At 44.7% G+C, this 24,272-nt stretch overlaps 1 protein-coding gene across 11 annotated transcripts in view; it reads left to right on the plus strand.

The window, feature by feature from the left end:
• The window catches only part of auts2a (activator of transcription and developmental regulator AUTS2 a), a 355,571-nt gene that overhangs the window by 156,099 nt on the left and 175,200 nt on the right, over nucleotides 1–24,272 (plus strand). For all 11 annotated transcript variants that reach the window (XM_086307757.1, XM_086307760.1, XM_086307759.1 and 8 more), the window contains one exon: nucleotides 12,559–12,660. In XM_086307757.1, the coding sequence (XP_086163883.1) occupies nucleotides 12,559–12,660 (102 nt within the window). The remainder of the gene's footprint in view (nucleotides 1–12,558; nucleotides 12,661–24,272) is intronic.

The raw sequence follows: 24,272 nt of genomic DNA on the forward strand, positions 1-24,272 counted from the left end.
AATCCTCCACCAGCGAGCATCAGTATAAAGATTATGTTCCTTCCAGGCTCTGTGGTTCTGCACAATGGAAGAATAAACATTCATTTTACAGCCTTTGCTCTCTAACGTTAAAGTTGAAGGTACAGAGAAATATTTGAAATGTCAAATGATCATTACTGCCAACAAAGATGTCACAACATCGTCGAGTATTCAGCTTGTCATTCAGTTAAATGAAGGTTAGGCTTGTTTAAGGTTAATTTCAAACAAACTGCATTTTAATCGTCCTGAAGGTCAAACTACATCACAGCAGCGTGGGAACAGCGTTGATGAAGAAACCAAGCTAAAGCAGTTCTGAGATGTGCTGTACTACATACATTTTACAGCGTCCGTGTGATAATGTGTTATAGGCTGCAGTATTTTCTCTTTCTCCACATTTGGATGTTTCACATACACATAAAAATGACATTTCTAGCAGTCATTGCTTTACGAGATCGCTCTCCTGTCTACTGGGCACGTTCCAGCTGCATTTTACGACCACTTAGATGATAGGAAATCAGGTATGCGGCCAGCGTGTTTCCAATATAAAGTTAATGGACAATATTTGCTGTCATTATGGCTTTTTGTAGCATCAGAACAGCACCGTATGTTTTTGCGTGACGCGTGAGTTATTCCTTGTCTCTGAAATCCTGATTATTTCAATCACAATCATGTTGTTAGACTTCGCTGTCGTTGCCCTTGGCTTTTTGCGCTTTCCCATTACCGGCCCGTTAAAGCAGCCAGAGCAGATGTTTACTAGCAGACGTCTCACGAGCCTGGAAAACGCAGGCTGCTATTAATATGGCGATACTATAGCACTGTCTTGTTTTATGACTCGATGACGACAGGTGTGCATTTCAGGAAGGTAGCTAAATGAGGACGTTTACAGCATGGATTAGTGATAACAGTGCTGGCCTCAGGCAAGCGCACTGGGTCAGCCAGTGTCATCAGATTTTACCTCCTTTAATCCCCAAATAGCAGCACAGATGGAGCTGAATGCACGTAAGGTGAGACGCTATCACTCCTGTTGGTTCACACCACAGTGGTGAGTTTGGCATCACTACCTGCCCACTAAATGGCAACATCCGGCTGCTCTGCAGAGAGGAGCGTGTGACTCCGTGACCTTGAATCCAAACTACTCGTTCCTTAGATGTGGTTCGAGAGTTCTGCAGATATGTGCAGCTGATTTCAAAGGCTGTGTAGATTTGACAAATGGTAATCATATATGTGATATTAGACAGAAAAGAAATTAATGAATTTAATCTTTGTTTAAAAAAACAAACAGATAAAGGAACGCATCAGCTCTAAATGGGAAAAAAACCCTGATGCTAGATGGTGACACTGATTGGGAAATGTGTGAGGAATGAAAGGATGGAAACGATCAACCTACAGACACCCTGAAGGTTAAAGTGAAAAAGCACCTGGCAGGCTGCGTCACTTTGCTGAAATTTCATTGCAGCAGTTTAAAATGGTACTGAGAGGCTGTTTGCATGCCTAACAGCGCAGGGGGCATGCTCATAATGTGACAACAGATGGTGTCCTGGCATCTCCTCCCAGGACCAGAACATCACTGAGCTCCTGGAGAGTCTAAGGTGCAACCTGGTGGCATCGGATGGACTGAAACATCCTATCAGAGGTGTTCTGTTGGTCAGCTGAGGGCTAGTCAATGGTATCGATTCCTTCATCCTCCAGGAACGGCCTACGTACACTCACCACAGTAGCCAAGGCATTAGGAACCAGGAGGAACCCAGGCTGTACCACACCAGCGTAGGGTGTGACGGTGGGTCCAAGCGCTCAGTCCTCATAGTTATGTCTAGGCTGTAGGAGTCTGTGGATACGCCTCCCCAGATCATCGCTGAACCACAATGCTAAACAGTGTTACAGGCAGCATGATGTTCTCCACGGCTTCTCCAGACCCTTTCACGTTGGTCACACGTGTTCAAGGCGAACCTGGTCCTGCCAAATCTGGGATTTTATGGAAAATGACACTCAGACCGTACTCATGAACTCTATTCAGGGCTCTGGCAGTGCTCATCCTCTTTTTCCTACCACAGAAAAGCAGATGCTGGTCGTGCAGATGGGTTAAGGACCTTCTATGGTGCCGTCCAGCTTTCCTCGAGTAACTTCCTCCAGCCTCGTAAGACTGGCTATGGCACATATTGATGCATCTTACCCCAAAAGTAGGACTGAATTAGGGTTGGGGAAAATTTCCAACCGACATTTGTCAGTCCAGTAATCGACAATGAGCGATATATTACTGTTAAAACAGTGCTATTATTATGTTTCTGTTGGCTGCTTCTATTAGCTCCATCATTATTAGCAAACCTGCTCACGGGGACATAAATAAATAAATAAATGGCCTCAGCCTGTCGTTGATACTCGATATATTCGTCCAGTCGTCCAACCCGAGACTGAATAACGATTCCTGTTTTGGAGGTTTTCTCATTGTTGCCTGTTGTTAGTTTCATTAACTGACCAGATCAATATCCCACAGGTTTCATTGACTCGATGTTGTACTCTGACCTCATTGTATCTACAGTCATGAAGGCATCGTGACCGAACTGGGATCTTTCCTGATTCCTGAAAGGTTGTCACAACGGAGCTATCGGAAAACTTTGTTTTACACCAGGTCACTTGGACTTACTAAATTCAAATAAATGTTTTTAGAGTCAAATGTTTTTTAATTGATCATTATTATTAGCTCATATATAGGTAGTAGGGGTGCAACGATACACAAAATTCACGGTTCGATACTTTGGTGTCACGGTTCGATATTTTTTCAATACAAAAAAATGTTCATGCCTTTTTAATTTGTCATTTATTAAAATTATAAATATATATTTTAACTCAAAAGTACAGTTTTTAAATTTAATGTTGCTGAAACAACAAAGTAATAAAATAATAAATCTATCTGATTGAGAAATCGCTCAGCTTTGGAAAAGAGAGTTTATTACAGAGAAATGTCTCTTTCAAAATAAAAGCTCTACTATACGCTTCTTCTGGGCTATATTCTCAGCAGCATATTAAACATATCAGGTCCCCATAAGGAGAATCCTGTGCTAACGGCTGTCTAAATGACTCGGGTAAAGTTTGTAGCATGCGTGCTTGTTGTTTTTGTCTGCTTCCACTTGTCTTTGCACGAGGATGATGTCGGAGTAAATGTGCAGTCATATTCGTTGTGTTCCCACTAGTGCTGTCAGCGTTAATCTGAAATGACGTTAACGCCACAACACGGCAAATCTCCGTTAACGAGCTACCGCCGATCGCCCCGTGCGTGGGGCTGGACGGCCAACACGTTAACGAGCTAACTGCGCTAACACACTAGTTCCCACCCATGTAATTGAGCATTGCGTGGCACATCCAACATACTGTTTTACTTTAGTCCATGACGCGCTTACCTTCAGGGTCATACGTCACATGAAAACCAAATAATTCCAAACGCCAGATCTGAATGAGGGTGGGGGAGGTTCAGTTTGCCATGTTGCAAGGAGAGCTTAGCTTCTGTCTTGCTAGCTTGCGCTGCGCTCAGTGGATCTGCGCTCGACAGTGCAGCCTAGGCGGAGTAGTCGAGCGCAGATCCACTGAGCTCTCAACACAGACAGCATCGTCAGAAGGAAAGTTGATAAAATAAATTAAAAATGTTGTATTGTTCGATACATATGCGTACCGAACCGAAAGCACTGTATCGAACGGTTCAATATCGATACGAGTATCGTTGCACCCCTAATAGGTAGCTATATCCGTTGTATTACTTTCCATCCAGTCATTGTTGCCACCTTTAGCAGAGCGCAGTGAAACGGCTCTGGTCTTGATTCTCAGTTGCAGGCAGGGCGCTGTATAGTGCGAGGCCATTTTGCAAATGTTTCTGTTGGATGCTTCCTTCTAAAAGGTTCTGCTTTTTCGTAACAGTGTGTGTCACGAAGAGCACTCTCCGACTATTCCTGTAACATAAAAAAGCCCTCTTACCCTAAACTAGAAGCATTTGTCTATCATATTACCACCACACATGAGCCTCACACAAGGCTTGACCCAGTGTTAAGTGTCTGCGCTAAATTTCATTGCCTCCATCTACTGGAAGGCCTGCCAATATACTGGCAGTGAATTCCTTGAGGAAAATAAATGGCAATAAAAAAGAGAAATGATAGCCCCTGCAAGCTGATAGGAGAGGGCTTTTTCTCTGCCGTCTTTTTTCCATACCACTCTTTATTGAGGCTGGCCAGCTCGGGGAGCTGCGATTTGGCACGCTGGCTGTGGCTTTAGTTGGATGGGAGTTGAAAAGCCAATATTGAAGCAGCACATATTGAAGAGCTGGGGGAATCATGTTAATAATTGCATGCAAATTTCTTTGAGCGGTCATATGTTGATAGGCACTCAACTCTGCAACTAGAAGTTGCAGAGTTGCTAAGGATTATTGCTGCGTCATTATTGCTAAGGATTGTCTTATTGCATTGGAGTCACACTGGGTTAAATATGTACACTTGGGTTTTAAGGGGTATTTATTATTTTCTTCTTTTTTTTTGGGTTGTATGGAAGCCCCAAACGCAATTTCATTGTTCTTGACAATGACAATAAATAAATAAATACTAAATAAATACTAAAGTCAGATACTTCCCAGCTCTCCGGTGCATCCTTGGATGGAATATCCTCTTATTATTTAGCATATACGTATTATATTGTTAGCTTAGCGTGCTCGCTGTCTGCTGTACGTGGGAAGTGTCGGGGCTCGGGGAATTGAGGTGCGTAAAGTGGGCAGGCAGGTTATTTTACTGCCACGTTGGGCTACTATAACAAGATGTTCAGATATGATCCGAGAGAGCAGAGGTCTCTCGCTGCTCTTATAGTCTCCACCACCCCTCCACCACAACCGCCCACACACAGTTTTTCTCCACCTGTTCAGTTCATTATTAAATCTGGGAATTGTCCCTATAACTCAATCCACCAGACTACAGCATTATATGACCATTTGTGAGAAGGGTGATTGCGACGCAGGGCAGAGGATGGATGTTAAAAGCATATTGATTTGTCTGTAATGTCGTCATAGATCGGAGATTTATGGCAATATATAAATGCAGCCGCGAGCTCTCGTATCCTCCGACCTGCGGTGGAGGAAATGGACTCCTTAGTATGACTGATGAGATCAACACAGTGCTCTCAGCTGCGTTTACCCCCCTCCACTTCACCCCTCTAACACACATGAGCTTCCATTTCCCCACTCCTCCTCTTCCTCCTCCTCCTCCTCTCAGGATGTTCTTACCCCCGGCTGATGTGACTCGTCCTCAGTGGCTCCATATCGTTGCTTCGGCTTCACATTCCTGCACAGAGGCTAGAAAAGCCTCCTCTGTGGCCTGAGATCGGTTCGAGTGGGTGTCACTGATCTTTCCTCAGCAAGTAAAATGATGTCTGACAAGGTCGTCAGAGATCACTGCCACACAATGATGCTGGAAGATTGAAAGGAAATAAGGCTTCTTTCGTGGTTGCGTACCTTGATGCTAACAAATTACTGCATTCGCTGACTGGGAGTGACAGCCATGGGCGAGCGGCAGGCTTCGGGGGCTTTGATGATGTGACGCCATGCTTAAAGATAAAACCTGAAATTAAAGGTTTTTCATCCAGCTGTACGTGTCAACCTTTTGCCACACATGGAGCTAGCGGTAAACAAATCTGGGGCAATGGAAGCAGAGCACTGATGCCCAGTGACAGATATAAAGCAAGGGTGGCAGAAAGGGTTATGGCTGATGTGGGCGCCAGGCGGGGCTGCTGTCTGTGGCAGTTAAAGCAGCTGAGCCTCAGAGCCAAGCGCAGGGTCGGAGCCAGGCCACGCTGGTGGGCTGGCCTCCACAGCTGACGTAGGAGCCCCAATGAACGCCCAGCTGTTATTTTCACATAAGTCTTGTCAGATAAACCCAGCTGTGAGTTAAAGAGACCCAGCAGTTTCCAACTGCTGCTGTCGACCAACCCAAGGTGGTTTTACTAGATGGGCTCACTGTGAGGCTGATGTGACGCACAGGCCGGTCGGGGCATAATTAGCCATGCTTAATGTGGTTTAACGTTTAGAAATGGTGCATCCTAAGGCTGCAGTCACGTCGAGAGGAATTTCTTCACGTTGTTCATGTTAACTGCTGAGTCGTGAAGCTCCCAGCCCTTTAATAGCCTCGGTATATAGACCTCTGAAGGTAGCATAAAGGAGATATTCAAAGTGTAGTCTGTGCGAACCGAGGGGATTTGACAGTGCTGCAGGAAATAGACAATTTATTATCAGCAACAGAGCCTAGGTAGTGGATTATCTATAAAACATTCATGGTTCTCCCTCAGTGGCAAGGAGCCATAAAACTTCCCAAATGAGGGACTTGTTAATTTACTTGTTAAAGCAAATTAAAAATTTATAAGCGCTTTTAGGTAAATGAGATCCTCTTTCATTGCTGCCCTAGTGGGATTCTCCCTGCAGATCCTGCGAGGACAGGTTAGCTGTTGTGAAAGCCGCAGAAGAACAATAAAAGCCGTTAAATTGTTCCAGGTTTTATTACCGCCGAGCTCTCCAGCTGCTGTTGTGCGTAACTAAGGGAAACCAGGAGCTGATGGCTACAGAATTCCACTGAGGCCAGTAGAAAACCGAGCACAGCGCTCCGGCTATTTTTCTTTTTGTGGGATAAGAGATGGGGGTGGGGGGCGGAGTTGCCGGGGCAGGTCAGCTGTGTATGGGTCTGTTTAAAAAGGCCTTTGTGGTTAGAAATGTTAGCAGGCCTACTTTTGTGCTTGATTGCATTGAGTCTGTAGTGCAGCCCTCGAGAATAGGTCAATACACTTGTAAAATTCCACTATGGCGATGGTGAGCACTTTTCAGTGAGTGAGAAAATAATTGACTCCACATGTTCGAGACAATGTTGTAATAGCTGCTTTAGTGTTCGTTTCAGGGTAACCGTGTTAAATGAGGTGTTTCAGCCGTACGCAGAGAATCTGCATCACTTTCGTTCAGCGCTGTAACCTCACTGTCGGCTTTGGGACCTTCAGTATTGATTTGGTCTGTTATTGTTTTCAGTGGGCAGCTCAACATAAGCAGAGCTCATTTTATTATTTATCTATTTGACACAAATTATGAAGAGGGAGGTCTTAGTCACAGAGATCAGGACTTAGGATTGTCAGGGCTGTTGAGGTGCGGTTCAAACTTTTCACAACTGTCGGTTTTATTAATTCAACACTCGGAAATGTAAATTGCACTAATTCTGTCACAGTTAGCTAGGTGGTGAGCTCAAAGTGAAGAACTGTCAAGCTAACTAGTGAGTCATGAGTGCCTTGAGGAACCTTAACCAGGTTTGTTCATTTAATACACACTAATCGGGGAGGGTGAACATGAAGGTGAAAAGAATCAAGATAAGACAGCGTGTTAGTAAAACTAAATAGAGCTCACAGAGACGGAGGACTGCCAACAGGAAACAACTAAACACCCAGACAGTAACCTGACAGAGACCAGACTAATACAAGAACAAGTGAAACTGGAAACAGAATAACAAATATGGCATAATGTCTGATTTGGAAAAATATGAGAATAATCGACAATAACAAAACTCAGCCTCCAATAATAATAATAACAATAATAATAGATTGGATTTATATAGCGCTTTTCAAGGCACCCAAAGCGCTTTACAATTCCACTATTCATTCACTCTCACAATCACAGACTGGTGGAGGCAGCTACAGTTGTAGCCACAGCTGCCCTGGGGCAGACTGACAGAAGCGAGGCTGCCATATCGCGCCATCGGCCCCTCTGGCCAACACCAGTAGGCAAGTAGGGTAAAGTGTCTTGCCCAAGGACACAACGACCAGGACGGAGAGCCCGGGGATCGAACCGGCGACCTTCCGGTTACAGATGCGATTCCCAACCCCCTGAGCCACGGTCGTAATACCGTAATTGTCGGGCTATAAGCCGCTACTTTTTGCACAAGCTTTGAACCCTGCGGCTTTTAGTCAGGTGCGGCTTTTCTCTGGATTGTCCATGATTTTTGTCATATCGTAAGATGATTTGTTTTGTTTGTGCCGCTGTTGTACGGCACTACGTTGCCTGGCGGAAGGGCATGTGATCAGACACACAGTATCAGGGTTCAAGAGTGGTATGTTGGTCACGTGTCCATCCGCATGGGAACATAGTGCCGTACAAGTAGCGCGAAAAACAAACTTCAAATTAATGCTACGCGTTCAGCGGGAGGCGTGGATGACGAGCGGCGATAAACTTGCGAATTGGAAAAGCAAGTTATGCTCAACTCCACCGGTGGATTCTGACAGCGTGGAAAAGTGTGAAAACATCCACGATCACCAACGGATTTCTAAGGGCTGCTTTGATTACATCAGTTCTGTCAGTCTAAAGGTAGCACACCATGTGGGATGGCGACCACAAGTATTCCTGCCTTCTCGATCTTACCTTACAAAAGTGATACGTATACATATCGGTGGGACGGCTGATGTCATACTGTTCACCTGTGGTGAATTACACTCGGACTACAGTTGATATGTTTCATGTGCAATGGCTCTCTGTCTGTATTCAGTTCAAGGTATTATTAATAATCAAGATGGAGAGGAGGACACCGCCACGGCCCTTCTGAGGGTGTTCGACTCTGACACTGACAACGAGGATTTCTTTGGTTTTGAAAGTGACAACGAAGGAAAGGAGCTGAGAGTGGATGACGAAGCCATCCTGAGCCTGTTCATATCTGACACTGGAGAAGAGGACTTTGGTGGTTTCAGTGCGCAGGAAGAAGAGAAAGATGGTGAATGGCTGACTTTTCTTCTTGTTAAAGCCGTGTCGCTGAACCTGAGCCTGAAAGGTAGTCTGAATCTATTTTTCTGGTGTGCTGCAGGTTATTGTTATGTACTACATTTGTTACTCATTTATGAAGCACAGTACATGTGTCCTACTTGTAATTACCGCTACTTGTACATATACCTAAAAAGTTGTGCAAATATGTACCCATAACTTGTTTTTCAAAATATTAATAAAAGGGGTGTGTCTCCAAACAGCCATCTCTTTCCTGACAATTCGCTTTGTGCATATTCTCTTACATATGATAAGTCAACATTGAAACACCTGCGGCTTTTAGTCAGGTGCGGCTAATGTATGTACAAAACAGGATTTTCCCCTGATTTTAGCTTGTGCGGCTAATATTCAGGTGCGCTTTGTAGTCCGGGAAATACGGTAATTCAAACTAATGTTGATGAATACCAGTAAAGTCACACTTATATCTAAGATCATTCTGAACAGTTGTAAACTGCTCTTCACTGGTTTGTTATATTTGGAGCAAGAACTGAAGCTGTTAGTTTAACATTTTATTAAGTAATTGATTCAATTGTGGTACAAAGGTTTGTGTAGTGATATTTTGTTTGTCTTTATAAATGAATGCTTCACGGTTTAGATATATTAGAATCGGTGCTACTGTAGCATCATCACACACGGATACATCAAATTAAAACCTGATGACAAATCGTGCCTGTTTGTCTCTGTAACCCTGTTTTAAACTTTCACTCGTCCGTGTGCGAAACTCAGACATGAACGACTCTGTAATTATTCCGTCACCAGTGAACAGACAAGGTGTGGCTATAACAATTTAAACAGCTCCTTAAGTAGAAACACCAGTGCATTTGAATTTCTTTCTGTTTATGCAGCAAACATGAAATAATATATCAAAACCTGCAGGCTGAACCACGCTGAGTTATTGCTGATTGGAAACAGTTGTTGATTCTCTCCTCCAGTAAATTCAGTCTGGTAAAAGAGACGAGGATGAAAAAACTTTATCCCCCTAACACAGAACAGATTGGAGGAAAACAAGACCTCACTGGGTGGAAATTAATGGCAGATGCACTTACTAGTAGTTTAAATGTTTCATTAGATGCTAATGTCTTGCTGTGTCTTTAATTGTTGTGAAATTAGCCTCTGGAATATTAATACCATCTGTTTGCGATCTTCCTGCAGGGCCACTTCTAAAACCCAGACTGAGCAGATACAGTAAGGTCATTAAATACATGCGTCCATATGCCTCAACCTGCGTCTTAATTAATGCCTTTAATGCATGTTGGTACGGCACACCTGTCTGGGTGTCTGCGTGTACGTCGCATTAAATGCAGCGTAGCACACCGGTCTTCACTGCAGAAGGCTTAAAAGTGACGCTAACTTTAAAAGCCTATAAACCGAATAGAAAATGACTTGAAAGCTGTAACAAGTGGGAGTGGTCAGATCAACACAGACTGGGTCACAGAGACAGCCTCACACACACACACACACACACACACACACACACACACACACACACACACACGGGCTTCCCATTTAGATTTATCATCAGACAGCAGGTCATTAAATTTCAGCCTCACTGTTTGATGGCACTGACCACCACTATTCCCTCCATTTGCTTAAGACATCCATTAATCACACCATAAAAAGAAATGAATCCATCATCAGAAGCTCAAAGAGGGGAGCGCAGATGGAAAAAACACAATTCTCTGAAGTAATTTAAGGGAGCTCAGGGGGAAATTAAAGGGAACAAGCTGAGGGATACGTTTTCAAATAGCTGTGTAATCAGGACCTGAGCTAGTAATAGCCCTGAAAGATGAGCCGCTTTTTTTAATGTCTCTATTAGATATGTTCTGCAGACATTACACACAGTTAGATTTGTGTAAGATTTCTGATTTCATGGAGTACTTTGTCTCTGACGAGCCAGAATACAGATGGTGCGATTATGTGGAGCCTTATATGGACTCTGCAGTAAAGATAGTTGATTGACAAAAGACAAATCAGCAGTTCTACTGTGTGCGTGTGTGTGCGTGCGTGTGTGTGTGTGTGTGTGTGTGTGTGTGTGTGTGTGTGTGTGTGTGTGCGTGTGTGTGTGTGTGTGTGTGTGCGCGTGTGTGTGTGTGTGTGTGTGTGTGTGCGCGTGTGTGTGTGTGTGTGTGTGTGTGTGTGTGTGTGTGTGTGTGTGTGTATGCGTGTGTGTGCGCGTGTGTGTGTGTGTGTGTGTGTGTGTGTGTGTGTGTGTGTGCGTGTGTGTGTGTGTGCGTGTGTGTGCGCGTGTGTGTGTGTGTGTGTGTGTGTGTGCGCGTGTGTGTGTGTGTGTGTGTGTGTGTGTGTGTGTGCACGTGTGTGTGTGTGTGTGTGTGTGTGTGTGTGTGTGTGTGTGTGTGTGTGTATGCGTGTGTGTGTGTGTGTGTGTGTGTGTGTGTGTGTGTGTGTGTGTATGCGTGTGTGTGTGTGTGTGTGTGTGTGTGTGCGTGTGTGTGTGTGTGTGTGTGTGTGTGTGTGTGTGTGTGTTGTCAGCAGGGATGTTACAGGTCAGTGTGTTTGGATGAAGGAGCTGTGGACTGGGGCATAAACAACATCCACCGCCCTTTTTTCAAGGATCAGTTCACAGACCGGGCTCGATGAGATATTATTCTCCTTTTCTCTGCAAAAACATGTCGAGTCCCCTCAGAGTAAGTGGCATTTCCAGAAAAACGAGAGAAAATGCGCCCTGTGCTTTGTGAGAATAGAATGTAATTAGCGCTATCACGGTGCAGGGCACTGCTTTGCATGCGTGTGAGCTCGGGCCGACATATAGACTCATCCTTACGGCCCATCAGGCATTCCCAGCGCTGAGACTCTTATCACGTTCAGCACTCTGGTGAATCCACTTGCCTTCTACCCATCATGCAATTCTCCTAAGGAACAGGATTCTTTTCACACAGCTAATGGCTACCAGAAAAGGGAACGTTTTCATTTTAATTACGCGTTCAGCTCGAGGGTTCTTTCGGTATTCCCACACCTTGTGCCCTTTCATCATGCTAAACGATGGCCGATCCTGAAAGGAGAGCTTTAAAAAAGAGCACATGCTGTTTCTATGTCAGCTCCCTCTTGTGTCCCAATCTCGTAGTCCAATTCCTGTACAGTATGTGGGGCACGGCTCTCTGCTTTTCCCATTAGGTGGCAGAACAACTATTTACAAGCCAGCTTTTTATTGGCTTTGAAAGGAAACCTGCGGCATCTGTCTCGTCTCGCAGAAGTAGCCCGGACAACAGTCGCAGGCTCGAGCTGGGAATGTAGACCCCACCTTCTCCCACTGAGCTTTGTCTCCCAAGAGTCTTTTATTGTTCTCCAGATTTTGAAGGATTCGCACGCTCACAGATAGCCACGCTGTCCTCTTTATTCTTGTCGTTTTGCTGCATCTTGAACAGAGTGTCTAGAGGATGACACTTGCTGAGCTCCTGCTGCCTCAGCATGTGGTGTCTGCTCGGGAAGGACGGTGGCTCCATTTGAAGGTTCTGGAGGGGTCTTTGTCCCTGTTCTCTATTTCGTGGGCTGCGAGGAGTTTCATACTGTGAGATCAGATGGCGTCTATCTTTGGCAAGTGGAGTGATGGCTACCGAGTAGGCTCAGAAACATGACAGATTTACAAAGACAGCACTGCAGCTCCTGCCAGTTCTCACATATTTCTGCACCGGTTTCTGTGGGATGCCGATCCGTGCGCAGCTCTAAAGTGCACATTAACACTCTGTGTTTTAACCCTTGTTCTCTTTGTGTTTTTGTAGCTGAAGCCAGGGCAGAACAACTGTAAGGACAGCGACAGTGAGAGTGTAAGCGAAGAGTCCAAGCCTTCCTTCAGGAGCAGCTCCAGAGACAGACTGACAGACGTAAGAGCACCACAACGAGCACACCTGCTGCTCGCCGGCTGTCACAGCTCTTTTTATAGAGTGTAACATATTTCCTGCATATATGCAGATGGCCTGGTCATTTAATTACAAGCACATATTAAAAAGGCATTTACCTTGAGCTGTAAAGCTAAGATCTGACTTCCTAGCAGCCTTACAAAATGCTTGTGGTTACTGATAATATTTCTGTTTAAACAGATTAAACCCAGCAGGAACTGTTTATTGCCTTAAAACGCTGTAAAATGAAAGCTGTGCCTGCACTTCCAGTTTATTTCATTACACTTGCACTTTCAAAGAACTGCACTGTATTACTGCAAAGCCAGTTCATGTTGCAGTAGCAGCAGTGTTACAGTTGAAATTTATATTGCAATGAACCAGCATTTTTCACCCAAACTAAAGGTAAGTTATTATTGGGTGTGACTGATCCAGGCTGGACCTCAGAAAGCACCCAAGTCCAGTCTCTGTTTGCATTTGAAACAAACACACTTACTCTGACATGTTCTTGATGATTAATGCACCCAAAAACGCTCCATATTCATCGTGTGCGAGCTGAAGGCAAGTATAACCTGACAAAAGGACGAGCGGCCGCGTGTCCCTTCGCCCTGCGACATATTCCGAGATGTAAAGCGAGCAGACTCGTGGGACCTCGCTGCCGCACACCCACCCCTGCGCTTTGATTTGTGTGCCGAATCTACAGCAAAGCGATCAGATATGTGGCCATAATTAAAGCTGTCAGTAGGGAGGCGAGCTCGTCTTTGAGAAAGACACGGCCGAACGACTGAAGCAAAACTGATTCTGCGTGTAGCTTTACAGTGCTCGACTGGGCATGAAATGAAATAAGTAATTTGATGTTGACAACAGAAATTGAAATGATATCTGCTGATTTCTGTCTGCACTTTAGTGACAGTGCTGCAGAGTGATGGGACACATTTTGCTTAAACGATGGAGGTTTTAAATCTGCTCACCTGAGATCCGTACGGCCGACACGTGAAAACTATGGCAGCTTTGCCGTGACCTCTAACAACCTCGTGCTGCACCACAGGTTTGAAACAAGAACGTAGAATAAAAGCCAGTTTAGTTCATGTGTAAGTTCTGATTTAATCATGTTTCCTGTTGTCACACAGAATGCTATGAGTCGGTTTCTCATGGTATCGTGTTATTGCTTAGTATCGTGAAGAAAAAAGTTGATGTCACTGCAGATTTGAATAAAAGGGCAGGAATCTAGGTAACTCTTTATAATGCAGCCTGCAACTCAGCCTGTAATTAGATGCAATTTCAACACAATTTGTTTGAAATGACAACGTAATTATATTTACCTACAAATATGTAAAGGCAGGCGAACCAGAGCGAGGCTTTAACAGGTCAGGTTTTTACAGGAAACAGAGAAATAATTAAACTGTAACTAAATGTAATTAACGTGATGTTGTGTCTAATTTTACGGTAATTTTTCAGAAAAGCAATATTGCACCATCAATATGTAAAGATACGTGGCTCAGAGTGGAATAATCTGTCCTTTTTACGTAGTAGTTCAAAGTGCAGTATGCTGACGTCCATGATGGAAATCCTAATATCCGGCTGTTCTTTTATTTTACAGTGTAACTGTGATAACGACTGCTCCTTACCAACTTACAATAAAGTAAATCAAAATATGCCGGCCTGTGTGATCTTACAGTGACTGAGGCGAACTTCTTTTCTTTCATTATCGCTGTTTAAACATCACTTTCAAAGAAGCGCACAAAACCCAGACGTTAGGACAGATTACGCTGTTCCATAATATGGCCTGCCCCCCCACAAAGATCTGCAATCTTTACTAAAAGATTATGTACTTATGCAATCCTTAATTTCAGTCTGCAATAAACTTTATCGTGCAGTACAGTCATTTTTTCCCTGTAAAAGTCCTGATTCGTTGCCTCCTTATTCTAGTTCACCTCCATTTTTAAGTATTTGCATGGAAACATAATCATGTTGTAATTTCAAATAAATTATGGAGATTCCATTCAATGAGTCATAAACCACTGTTCCCAGTACGATCTGTCTCGACTTCAGTGGGTAAACACTTTGCTCCGTCACTGCACGCTGTGTTAGGGTCCACCTTTGTTTTTCAGCGACTTCTAAGAGCCATTGAATTTAATTCAATTGCATTTAGATATATGAAATAAGCCCTCGAAGTCAATATCATGAGAGGTGTTAGCATATGTGTGCATTTTGTTGGAACTAAATTAAAAATGATGTTCCCAGTTTGTTTGTCGTTGCATCTTCTCATGTAGGAACCGTGTGCTTTGCTGCAGCGCTGCTTCCCACTGCTTCATCACAGCAGACTGAGCGTGTCCCAGACGATGTGCTGAAAGCCGGGCTGCATAAAGACCCCCACGTCACCTTAGTCCAGACCTTCCCAAAGTGGGGGGCCCGCCCACAGAGCCATTGCAGGGGGGGCGCGGTATGAAAAGGGGGGGGGACAAAATGCTTGGACACAGTTAGCACGGGGCGCCCACAGAAACGCAAAGCAGGAGATGAAGCATCGCTGAATATGTTTCCAAAGACTAGAAAATATGGTGAAGCAAATCTTCCCTTTGGCTTCACCTGCACAGGTGCTGAGGTAGGTCTCCCTGCAGGATTGGTTTTCCCTGCGTCGGGAGCAGCGCTGGGCTCTCCAAGTCACAGACAAACAGGATCCCACAGCTGTTTATGTTTTTAAACCCATTTTGCACAGAGAGGTGTTTTATGAAAAATGCATTGATCACAATGTTGAACATTATTACACAGGAAAAAACAACTACATGTAAAATAATCCCACTGTGACGCCGCTGCCTTTGTAAATGGAGGAACAGTAACTGCGTGTAAAACCTGCAGACAGTCAGATTAACAGTATTGTGTCTCTTTCATTCTGCATTTCATCTCATGTAAACGTGGCGCACAGCGTGATGTGAATAAAGGCTCATACCTTTGACGCTGCGTGACCAACTCTGTATTCCTCGTCCACACGTAAACGCAAAAAAAAGAGTTTTAAAAAATCTCCTTTTTCGGTGATTCGAAACGCTGTTTACGTGGACGAAACAGCTGCGTGTTCAAAAACACCCGTGTAGGTGCGGACGCAGCGTAAAAGAGTTAGTAGTTTATTTTCTTACTACCTGTAATTTACTGCAGATTACTTGTATTTGCTTAATTGTTTACTAAATGTTTGAGGTGTGAAATAAACCGCAATGGAGCAAAAGATGGGCGCATGTGGTTGGAGGATTTTTCTTGTAAAACAAAGGGGGGCCCAGCAAAAAAAGTTTGGGAACCACTGCCTCAGTCGGTCACACAACAGGGTCTTCACCTCCTGTCCCCACGTGCTTCTTCAGACTTTTTGCCATACTGACAGTATGACAGACTGACAGAATGATTTAAAATGGTAAATTTACTTGTTAATGTTATTAAAAGTTACTAGCAAAGCTGCATGCCTGCAGCTCGCTCCGTGCGTCTGTTGCTACAGAAGTCTGTGTATGAAACGTGGCACCGCGCACTGAATCTGGACCGCTCGCGCGGTCCTGCTGCACAGAGGCTCCATTGCAATGTGAAAACAAAGACAAAGCATCTAAGTCACTCATTAGTATCAGGGAGCAGTGTGAGACATGAGCTCGCTTTGACCCCAACTGTTCATTAGACCAACAGTTCGCTAATGATATTTGCTGTAGCACTCCCTTCCCCTCACGGAGGGACTTCGCTCCGATGAAGCAGATGAACTGAGTTTGCTGACCTGGCGCTGGCTGGCAGGGAGATGGAGGCCAGAGGAGGTCAGGCCTGGCAGCCTTTACTCTCCCGCTCGCCTTCCCTCCTCACTCCATCCTGCCAGCTCATTAAGGCCTACAAATGGCACATCAGCTCGGCCGTGTTTGCCTCAGCCCCAAACCCCAGCTAAATTGGCAGGCTTAGCTGCGTTTGCTCTGAAGCTCCGGGTTCCCTTTTGGGTTTGTTTGAAGCCGACATGGCAACTAACCCCCACATCCCCCACCGCACCCCACCCCTTCAGTCTGGGTGGCAGGCATTCAGGCAGGCAGCAGTCCTGAGCAGAGGGAGTTTGCTGGATCGGGGAGGGCAGGGAGCTCTGGATGAATCACTCCCGTTTAGTCTCTGCGGCAAGGGGTGAAATGCCATCATTACCCTGCTGCCTATCAAATAAATTGGCAATTACGGGCCTGGGATTGCGAGTAAACAGCATGTTACTCCATTTTTTCCCCACCCAAGGCTCTTGATGAGAGGCGGGTGCAGTGGAGAGGAGTTGCGCAGTACTGGGTCAGAGCCCGCCAGTCAGCATTAGCCAGCTTGATGAGAGACACAAGAGGGAGACTGTAATGAATGCACCCCTATATTTCAGTCAGCCAAGCTTCCTGTTGCGTCCCGTATCAGCTGCATTTCTCAGTGAATTCTGTCGCATTGTAACAGAGCAGTGCACTCCAGCCCTTTGGATACCTTTGCCCTGTGTTGTTGTTCTATAGGGCAGCGATTTATGTATGTTGTAACACTACTGCTGAGAGACCAGCAGTAGTGTTACTGGCTCCATTGCAGTGAAATACATTTCAGGCAGTTTTTCTGACTGAAATGAAAATGTGAAAAATTGCGGGTTCTCAAACCCCGGCCCGTCTCCGCCTTGAAGGTTTTCTTTAAGTGAGCTCTTTGAAAGTTGTTTTTAATGAAACATCTGGAAGTGATATTGTTAAAAGTCGAGCACACAGCCTCCCCGAGCTTTTGAAGCGGTTTCAGTCCAAACATAGCTGAAGTTTCTCTTACAGCTAGTAAAGCTGAACTCCGTTATTACTGGCTCTCCGACCAAAGTGCGGCGGCCTGTTTGGAATCCCGCATGCATGTGGTGAAACCATTTCAAACGCTCAAATTACAGCTTTTGGAAACCGATCAATGTCATAAAGTGTGCTTGTTGTTGTAAAGATCACTATTATGATTAGATTTGCTGCACCGTGTTTCGTCCTTGACCCTGCAGTGAGGCCTTTTCCCTTTGAGCTCGCTGACCAAGTTAACTGCTTATGTAATGCGACCGGACCCGTCTGTCCGTCCCACCTCCTCAGTACATTCTCCAATTATTTCCTGACACTCTGATGTAAATGAGGTCACAGTCCCCCTACGTGTCCAGATATGCTGGCCAATTTGCTCCAACACAGAACTTGTAATTGCTTGCATCAATTATCTGTCTCTCTGTCTGCCGCTCGATAATTTGAAATGTTTCTTATTAGAGACAAGCATTTAGATATGGAAGTTGGAATGTTGTACCTATAATTAGCTCATTATCCTGGGATCGTACTCGGAGGCTTCGGCGTGTGCGTAGTGATGCTGTGAAGTGCAGTGCAGGGACCTTTTCGACTCTTTAAAGGCGTCTCTTACAGACACTGGATTTCCTGTAATCCAGATTGTGAAGAACAGCAGCAGAATAGATGTAGCGGTGCTTTGGGCGCCGATAGGAAAACACGCTCGTCCCATTTATATGGAGAAAATATTTCAGGACTTTTTAAATGCACAGATTCAGCAGCTTTCGGTTGAGTAATCTGAACAATGACGAGCCGAGATGCACGAGAGATGTTTTACCGTTAGACCTAAATATCATCTGCTTCAATGATCATAACGATAATATGAAATAGAAGCTTTTAACAGGACTGTTCAGGCCATCTGGGCTTTAATACAAAAGTGTCTCCCTGTCCACAATCAGAGCCTCCTGCCTTATTTTTCTTTTTCTGTCGGGTTTGTTGGCTCAAACGCAGCTTGGCAGAGGATTTAGACATCACTTGATTTGTCTGCTTCTACATCGCCCTGATAGGCTCTCTCCCAGGAAGTGCTCTTCCCTTTGTTGTTCTTTCTTCTCATTCACGCGGGCAGATTATGACACTTTGTGACGTTGCAGTCTGGCAAAATTATCATGCGCCTCCATCGCCCTGCCAATTCCTGGCAGCGCAATGTCCGTCAGGGACCAGTGAGAGGTGCGTCTCTGCGAGCGCTGAGGGCACAGCAGCCTCTCTGCCTACATTTACAAGAGTTTAGCTCTGCCACATCTCCTCTTAAGAAATATAATTAAAATGAGAGATGCACAATGGTGCGTCGCTCATTGTCTGAGCAGCCCTCGGGTGGAGAATACACGGCGCTTTGATAATGCTTTACTACTCCCAGAGGCATCGACAGAAAAATCAGAGAAGCATTGTGACCTTTGCTGTAAATATATTCCTGTAAATCCAAAGTAAGGCGCTTTAATTGCTGAAAGTGACACGGAGAGATGTCGGTGTGGTAGCAAACTGTTGGCTTATCCTGACTGAATGCAGTCTTTCACTGCTGTGGATGATAAATCTATTCTCATGGAAGATTAATGGACTGGAGAAGTGGTGTTGAATGTCATTGTTGAAGGTTGAAAGTATCGAGCGCCTGAATCCTATCCATATGTTTTCAGGAATGACATAAATAGGCTCAGCCGGAATCCATTTTGACTTATCAAGCTTAAACCAGTGCCAGAGCCATGCGATACTTGCCAAGTATTCAGGCTCTGAGGCGTCCAATAACAAATCCTATTCCACATAATTTGAACTGAAATTGGCTATGGCTATGCGCTGCCACCCTGTTCTTGCTTTTGCAGTGCATCCCGCTGCTCTTGGCTACATATTACTTCCGCATTCCCTGCAACCCAACCCTGTAGCCCCAATTTTTTATGTCATCCCCAGCTCTGGTGAGGGAGTCTCTCCTCTCTTTGTTCCAGCCTTTTCAGTGCGGAGGCTGTTCCGGTGGGGTAAGTTGAATAAGTGAAGCCCGGAGGAATCTCTACAAAGGTCTCACTCTGATTGGATGCATGCAGAGCCCAAGGAGAGAGCGCCGGTTGCCATAGCAATGAGAGCAATGTAGGAACTGGCTGCATGAAGGAGAAAAAGGGAAGCGGTGCTTTCTTTTGTGATGGGAGGTCTTCATCGACTGGCATTTCTTTTTATAAGCACACACTGGCCAACGCACATGTAAACACAAATATGCAAAGGCTCACAAACAGCACTACATGCACCTTTTTTACTCCCCACCCAAGGAGAAGCCGAGCAAGAGGGTGTACTTGAATCACAGTGGCCTGGTAGGGGTGTGCTCGCACCCAAGCTGGGAACCAGAGAAAACACAATCAAACGCACTGGGAGTCCAAGACCATCTCTCCCTCATGACTGGCCATTCATTGCTCATCACTTACTCCTCCGTGCCAGCGAGGCTCATCATAACAGCTTTAAACAAAGACGTGATGAAAACGCCTCTTTATTTTTCTGTACCGCTTCGTGTGCAGCTTTCAGCTTTAGATCAGCGGTCCCCAACCTTTGTTGCGCCGCAGACTGGTTTATGTCCGACAGTAAAATAAAACCAGTTCTGGTACCAAGATTCATTCATAGCAGACCCAGGGAAACCGAGTTAGCGATAAAAGCGATAACAAAATAATGATACAAACCCTGAAAACATTCAATTTCACACCCGAGCCTCAAAACTCGCGGCCCGGTACTGGTCCATGCCCCGGGGGTTGGAGACCGCTGCTTTAGATGAATTCAGTTAAACCAGCGGTCTCCAACCTTTGTTGCGCCACAGACCGGTTTATGCCCGACAATATTTTCACGGACCGGCCTTTAAGGTGTCGCGGAAAAATGCAACAAAATAAAACCAGTACTGGTACCGAAAAAAAGAAATTTATTCATAACACACGTGAAAAGACCCAGGAAAACCGAGTAAACGATAAAACGATAACAAAATAACGCTGAAAACCGATAAAAACCCTGAAAACCAGACATTTCACACCTGAGCCTCAACTCTCGCGGCCCGGTACCAAACGACTCACGGACCGGTCCGAGGCCCGGGGGTTGGGGACCGCTGAGTTAAACCATTCAAAGTTCTGAGGTCTGCCTATCTGTGAGCTAAACTGAATGTAAAAGTACCCGGGGAGTCCCCAGCAAACTTAACCCGTGTATCATTGAAGTGTGGCTGATCGGAAATGATTGATGATTGGAAAGCTACACGCCTTTCAGAAATGATTGACAAACTGGGGGGGGGGCAAAAAAGCTTCACTGATGCTTTGATCCTTTCACGTGTTATCATTCTTAAAGAAGTGACTTTGAAAACGATAATAAACGACGTACAGGTTGCAGCATTGCTTCTGTGCTTGTTGGTTCATCAGTTGGGTTTTGCTTTAAATTGGTGAAGGCTTCAGTAACCGTGGCTAACGTGGATACGTAGAGACAAACAAAGAAAAGGGTTAAACCACTCGGAGAATAATAATCATTCTACGACTGTTGGACGCAAAAACACTTACAGGAAATGCTTCTCATCAAAAGACTCAATCAAATGATGTGAATGAATTCTCTGGTTTTCAGTTTCAGAACTTGATCCCAATGAACGGTGCAAACACAGCTTTGGAAAGCCATTTTCTGTACAGGGATGTTGTCAACAGTGCCGCAGTTATTTCGGTGGTTATGCCTGTTATGTACAGTGGGAAACGTGTCATTTGAAAAAACGACACTACTTACACGATCAAAAATACTTCAAAATACTAGAGAAGTGTTTCAGAGCACAGAATGACGGCGTCTCAAAGCAATATCGTGTTTTTCTTGGAAGGCGTCAGAGCCACGCTTCATCCCGTGTGCCGGAGAAGGTTTATTCTCTTATTGAAGACCTCTGTGACTGACAGCGCGACTGTCAGACATCGGATGTCACTCCACATCTATTTCTAAAGCTAGTGCAATTTCCCTTAACCCACAAAACAACAGTGCCATCAACAAATAAGCAAATAGATGCTGTAGATAGATGGACAGACACATATATGGACCAAGGAAGGCACCAAGACAGTGCTCCTGGAATTACAGTTCGACAAGATTATTCCAGAGACATTATTTCCCTCAAGTCGTGGGCTTAAGTCAAATTTGGAAGAGAAATGAAATTGCCAGCAGTGAAAAACCAGACTAGGTAGGAGTTCATGAGCAGAGAAATAACATTTTCATTTGTTTCTGCCCCAGTGGGAGACGAGCAGCCTTTCAGTAAATAGAGACAGCTATGAGAAATGATTTTTTTGGTCGGTGGGATATTGTTTTAACGTGCATGTATCCATCTGCAATCTAGATGTCAGGCCCCAGGAATCTGCAGAATGGCCATTCTACTGTTGTCTTTATGGCACGCAAGTGCTGGCCTCGTCTCGCCTCTGATTGTCTCCCTTAGTGTCCCGTTTCCACTGTAGCTTTGGTCTCGTACGTGGTCTTTTTTTAACGCCCGCTTTGTTAAGAGCGACCAGCTGATGCTTCTCTTTGGAATTCTGGAGTTTTGCTGGGAATTGAAATGAAAAATCCAGTTTGGCTTCTCAGACAGTCATCTCTCTGTGCTTTAAGCAGTCGTTCCTCTTTGTGTGTTGTGTGTGTTGTGTAGTCCAGTTTGCCTGAGGTTGTGATGTGTCACCCTCTGCTCTCCTGTTGTTGTTGTCACATGCATTTACACTTTGACAATAACTTGATACATTTCTTTTCATAATTGCAGTAAAGTGACTTTTGCCCAACAGTGTAGATGCACTTGGAAAAATGTCCACGCTGTGTTATCGAGGTTCAGTGTTATCTTGTTTCTAAGAGATTTTCAGCGGATTATTATGGGATTACTTTCACTTTGATAAACTGCAGCTGTCAACTTTTGTTACCTGTCTGATCAGTGAATATGTTTCTATATTCTACGACGTTGTAGTTATTTATACGGTGCATTACAATCTGAGATTAATTTGCAGAAGAAAAGCTTTGATCCACAGCTGTCAGCAGCGATGTTCTCCCAGGTGATTACGTCTCCTTCCTGTCGTGCACTGTCAGCAGTACATAAAGGACTCGTCACATGGCACATTCTGATTATTATTGATATTGAAAGTGGAATTGAATAAATGTGTGCGGTAATAAGATTAGGGTTTCCCAAGAGGCATGTGTCCCCTGCTGCATTTGTTCCTGAAGAGGCTTGGCGATCGTTTTCAGAGGCTTGTTTTTCATTCAAGCAAATTTCCATTTCAAACAGCGCAGTACCTACATCGAAACAAACCCCAGAAACGAACATGGTTGGCCGTCTTAAATGGAACAACAGTGATCTAACTGTGAAGAAGGGTGAAACTGCACTGGAGCTATTTGTTTTGCATTATCAGAATTTTGCTCCACGTTGCTTTGCATATGCAATATCTGTCAATCCTGCCACGACATATTACAAATGTCCTCCACAGCAGTATGAGAGATGTGTCTCCATCTTCTTTCCACATTAACTGCTGCGATTAGCCCTCATGGAAGAATTTGTGAAATAATATAAGGACCAGGGTCTGTCTTCACTTTGCATTAGTGTTAGAAAGCTTACTCTGCTTAAAGTTTCCGATCGTAGGAGACGATATCGTCATGTCGCAACGTTACATGTTCAGCAAAAAGCTTTAAGCAGAGCGCTTGCATATGAAATGATGTGTGTGCACGCTGTGCATTTGTAAAATCTCTGGTAAACCAATTAGACAATCTGGCTCAGACTTGTTCAAAAGGAGTCACATCAGCTGTGTTTGGGTAGCAGTAAGGTCATAGGGCAGTGAATGGGCGCGTAGTACAGGGGATTGGATGGGATTAACCTTGGCCTGCCCCTTTGGCCCCGGGCCCAGGCGGCCCAGGAAGAGTGGAATTAGCCAAGCCAGGCAGGGCCATCTGATTCCAAGCCCTCATCCAATTACTGCCTTATCTCTCGGCCAAATGAGATCAATGCATGGAGGGCCAGGAGACCTGGCAGCCTGGTGAAGGTGCGATAATCAGTAGTAGGGAGCATGGCACTTAACTCCCTCGTGTCCCTGAAAGAGCCAGAGCGTGTGTTCGCAGCACCATTCACTGCCGTTAGCTCCTGGTGCCTGCTGGTGCCTGACCTACACTTTGCATAAGGACAACCTGGTGTGGTGCATTTAGGCTTCTTGGCTTTTTGCATTCGAGTGCTGCACTTAGCGAGGTGAACGATGTGCATAATTACAGTTTTGCCTCTTATCCTCGGTGAATCTACTCTGCAGATTACGCTGGCTAAAAGGTGCTAGTAGAGAGGAGGAAAGATGCATAATTGCTTTTTACATGTGCGCCATATAAAAGGCACTTTTAAGCGCTTTACTCTGGCCTAATAGAGTCCACTGTTATTTCTTCTGTCAATTAGTTTGGAAAACAAATGTTTGACGTTTGCTGGTGTAATTATAAAAAGAAGTAACCTGTTGTGCGATAAAAGCAGGCAGTTGTGCTCCGCACCAGCGCTTCTTGAGATGGAGTTGAAGCTGAATGAGATTCTCCAGTAGTTTAATTTCATTAATTGTTTTCTTGTGTTCTCATTCAATAATGGTAAAATACTGTTTGTAGACACCAAACCTTTCATCAAAAATGACGAAATCACGTTTTCCTTTAAAGCTGCACAAGCAGATCCGCGTGGAGGGCAGGTTTTCTTTCACAAATATATCATCGAAATGAAAGTTTTGGCCGAGTCTTTATATGATCTAAAGCTCTTTATATTTATTTCTGGTACTTTTGCCATGCTAGTGATTGTATTGCACCACTGGTGTGTCCCACAGCCATCTGGAGGACCATTCTGTGCTC

The sequence above is a fragment of the Aulonocara sp. 'chitande type north' Nkhata Bay genome, linkage group LG10, assembly GCF_057382095.1.
Source record: "Aulonocara sp. 'chitande type north' Nkhata Bay isolate Kocher_YH1m ecotype deep benthic linkage group LG10, A_spYH_male_GT1.1, whole genome shotgun sequence".
In the NCBI taxonomy this organism is placed as follows: domain Eukaryota; kingdom Metazoa; phylum Chordata; class Actinopteri; order Cichliformes; family Cichlidae; genus Aulonocara; species Aulonocara sp. 'chitande type north' Nkhata Bay.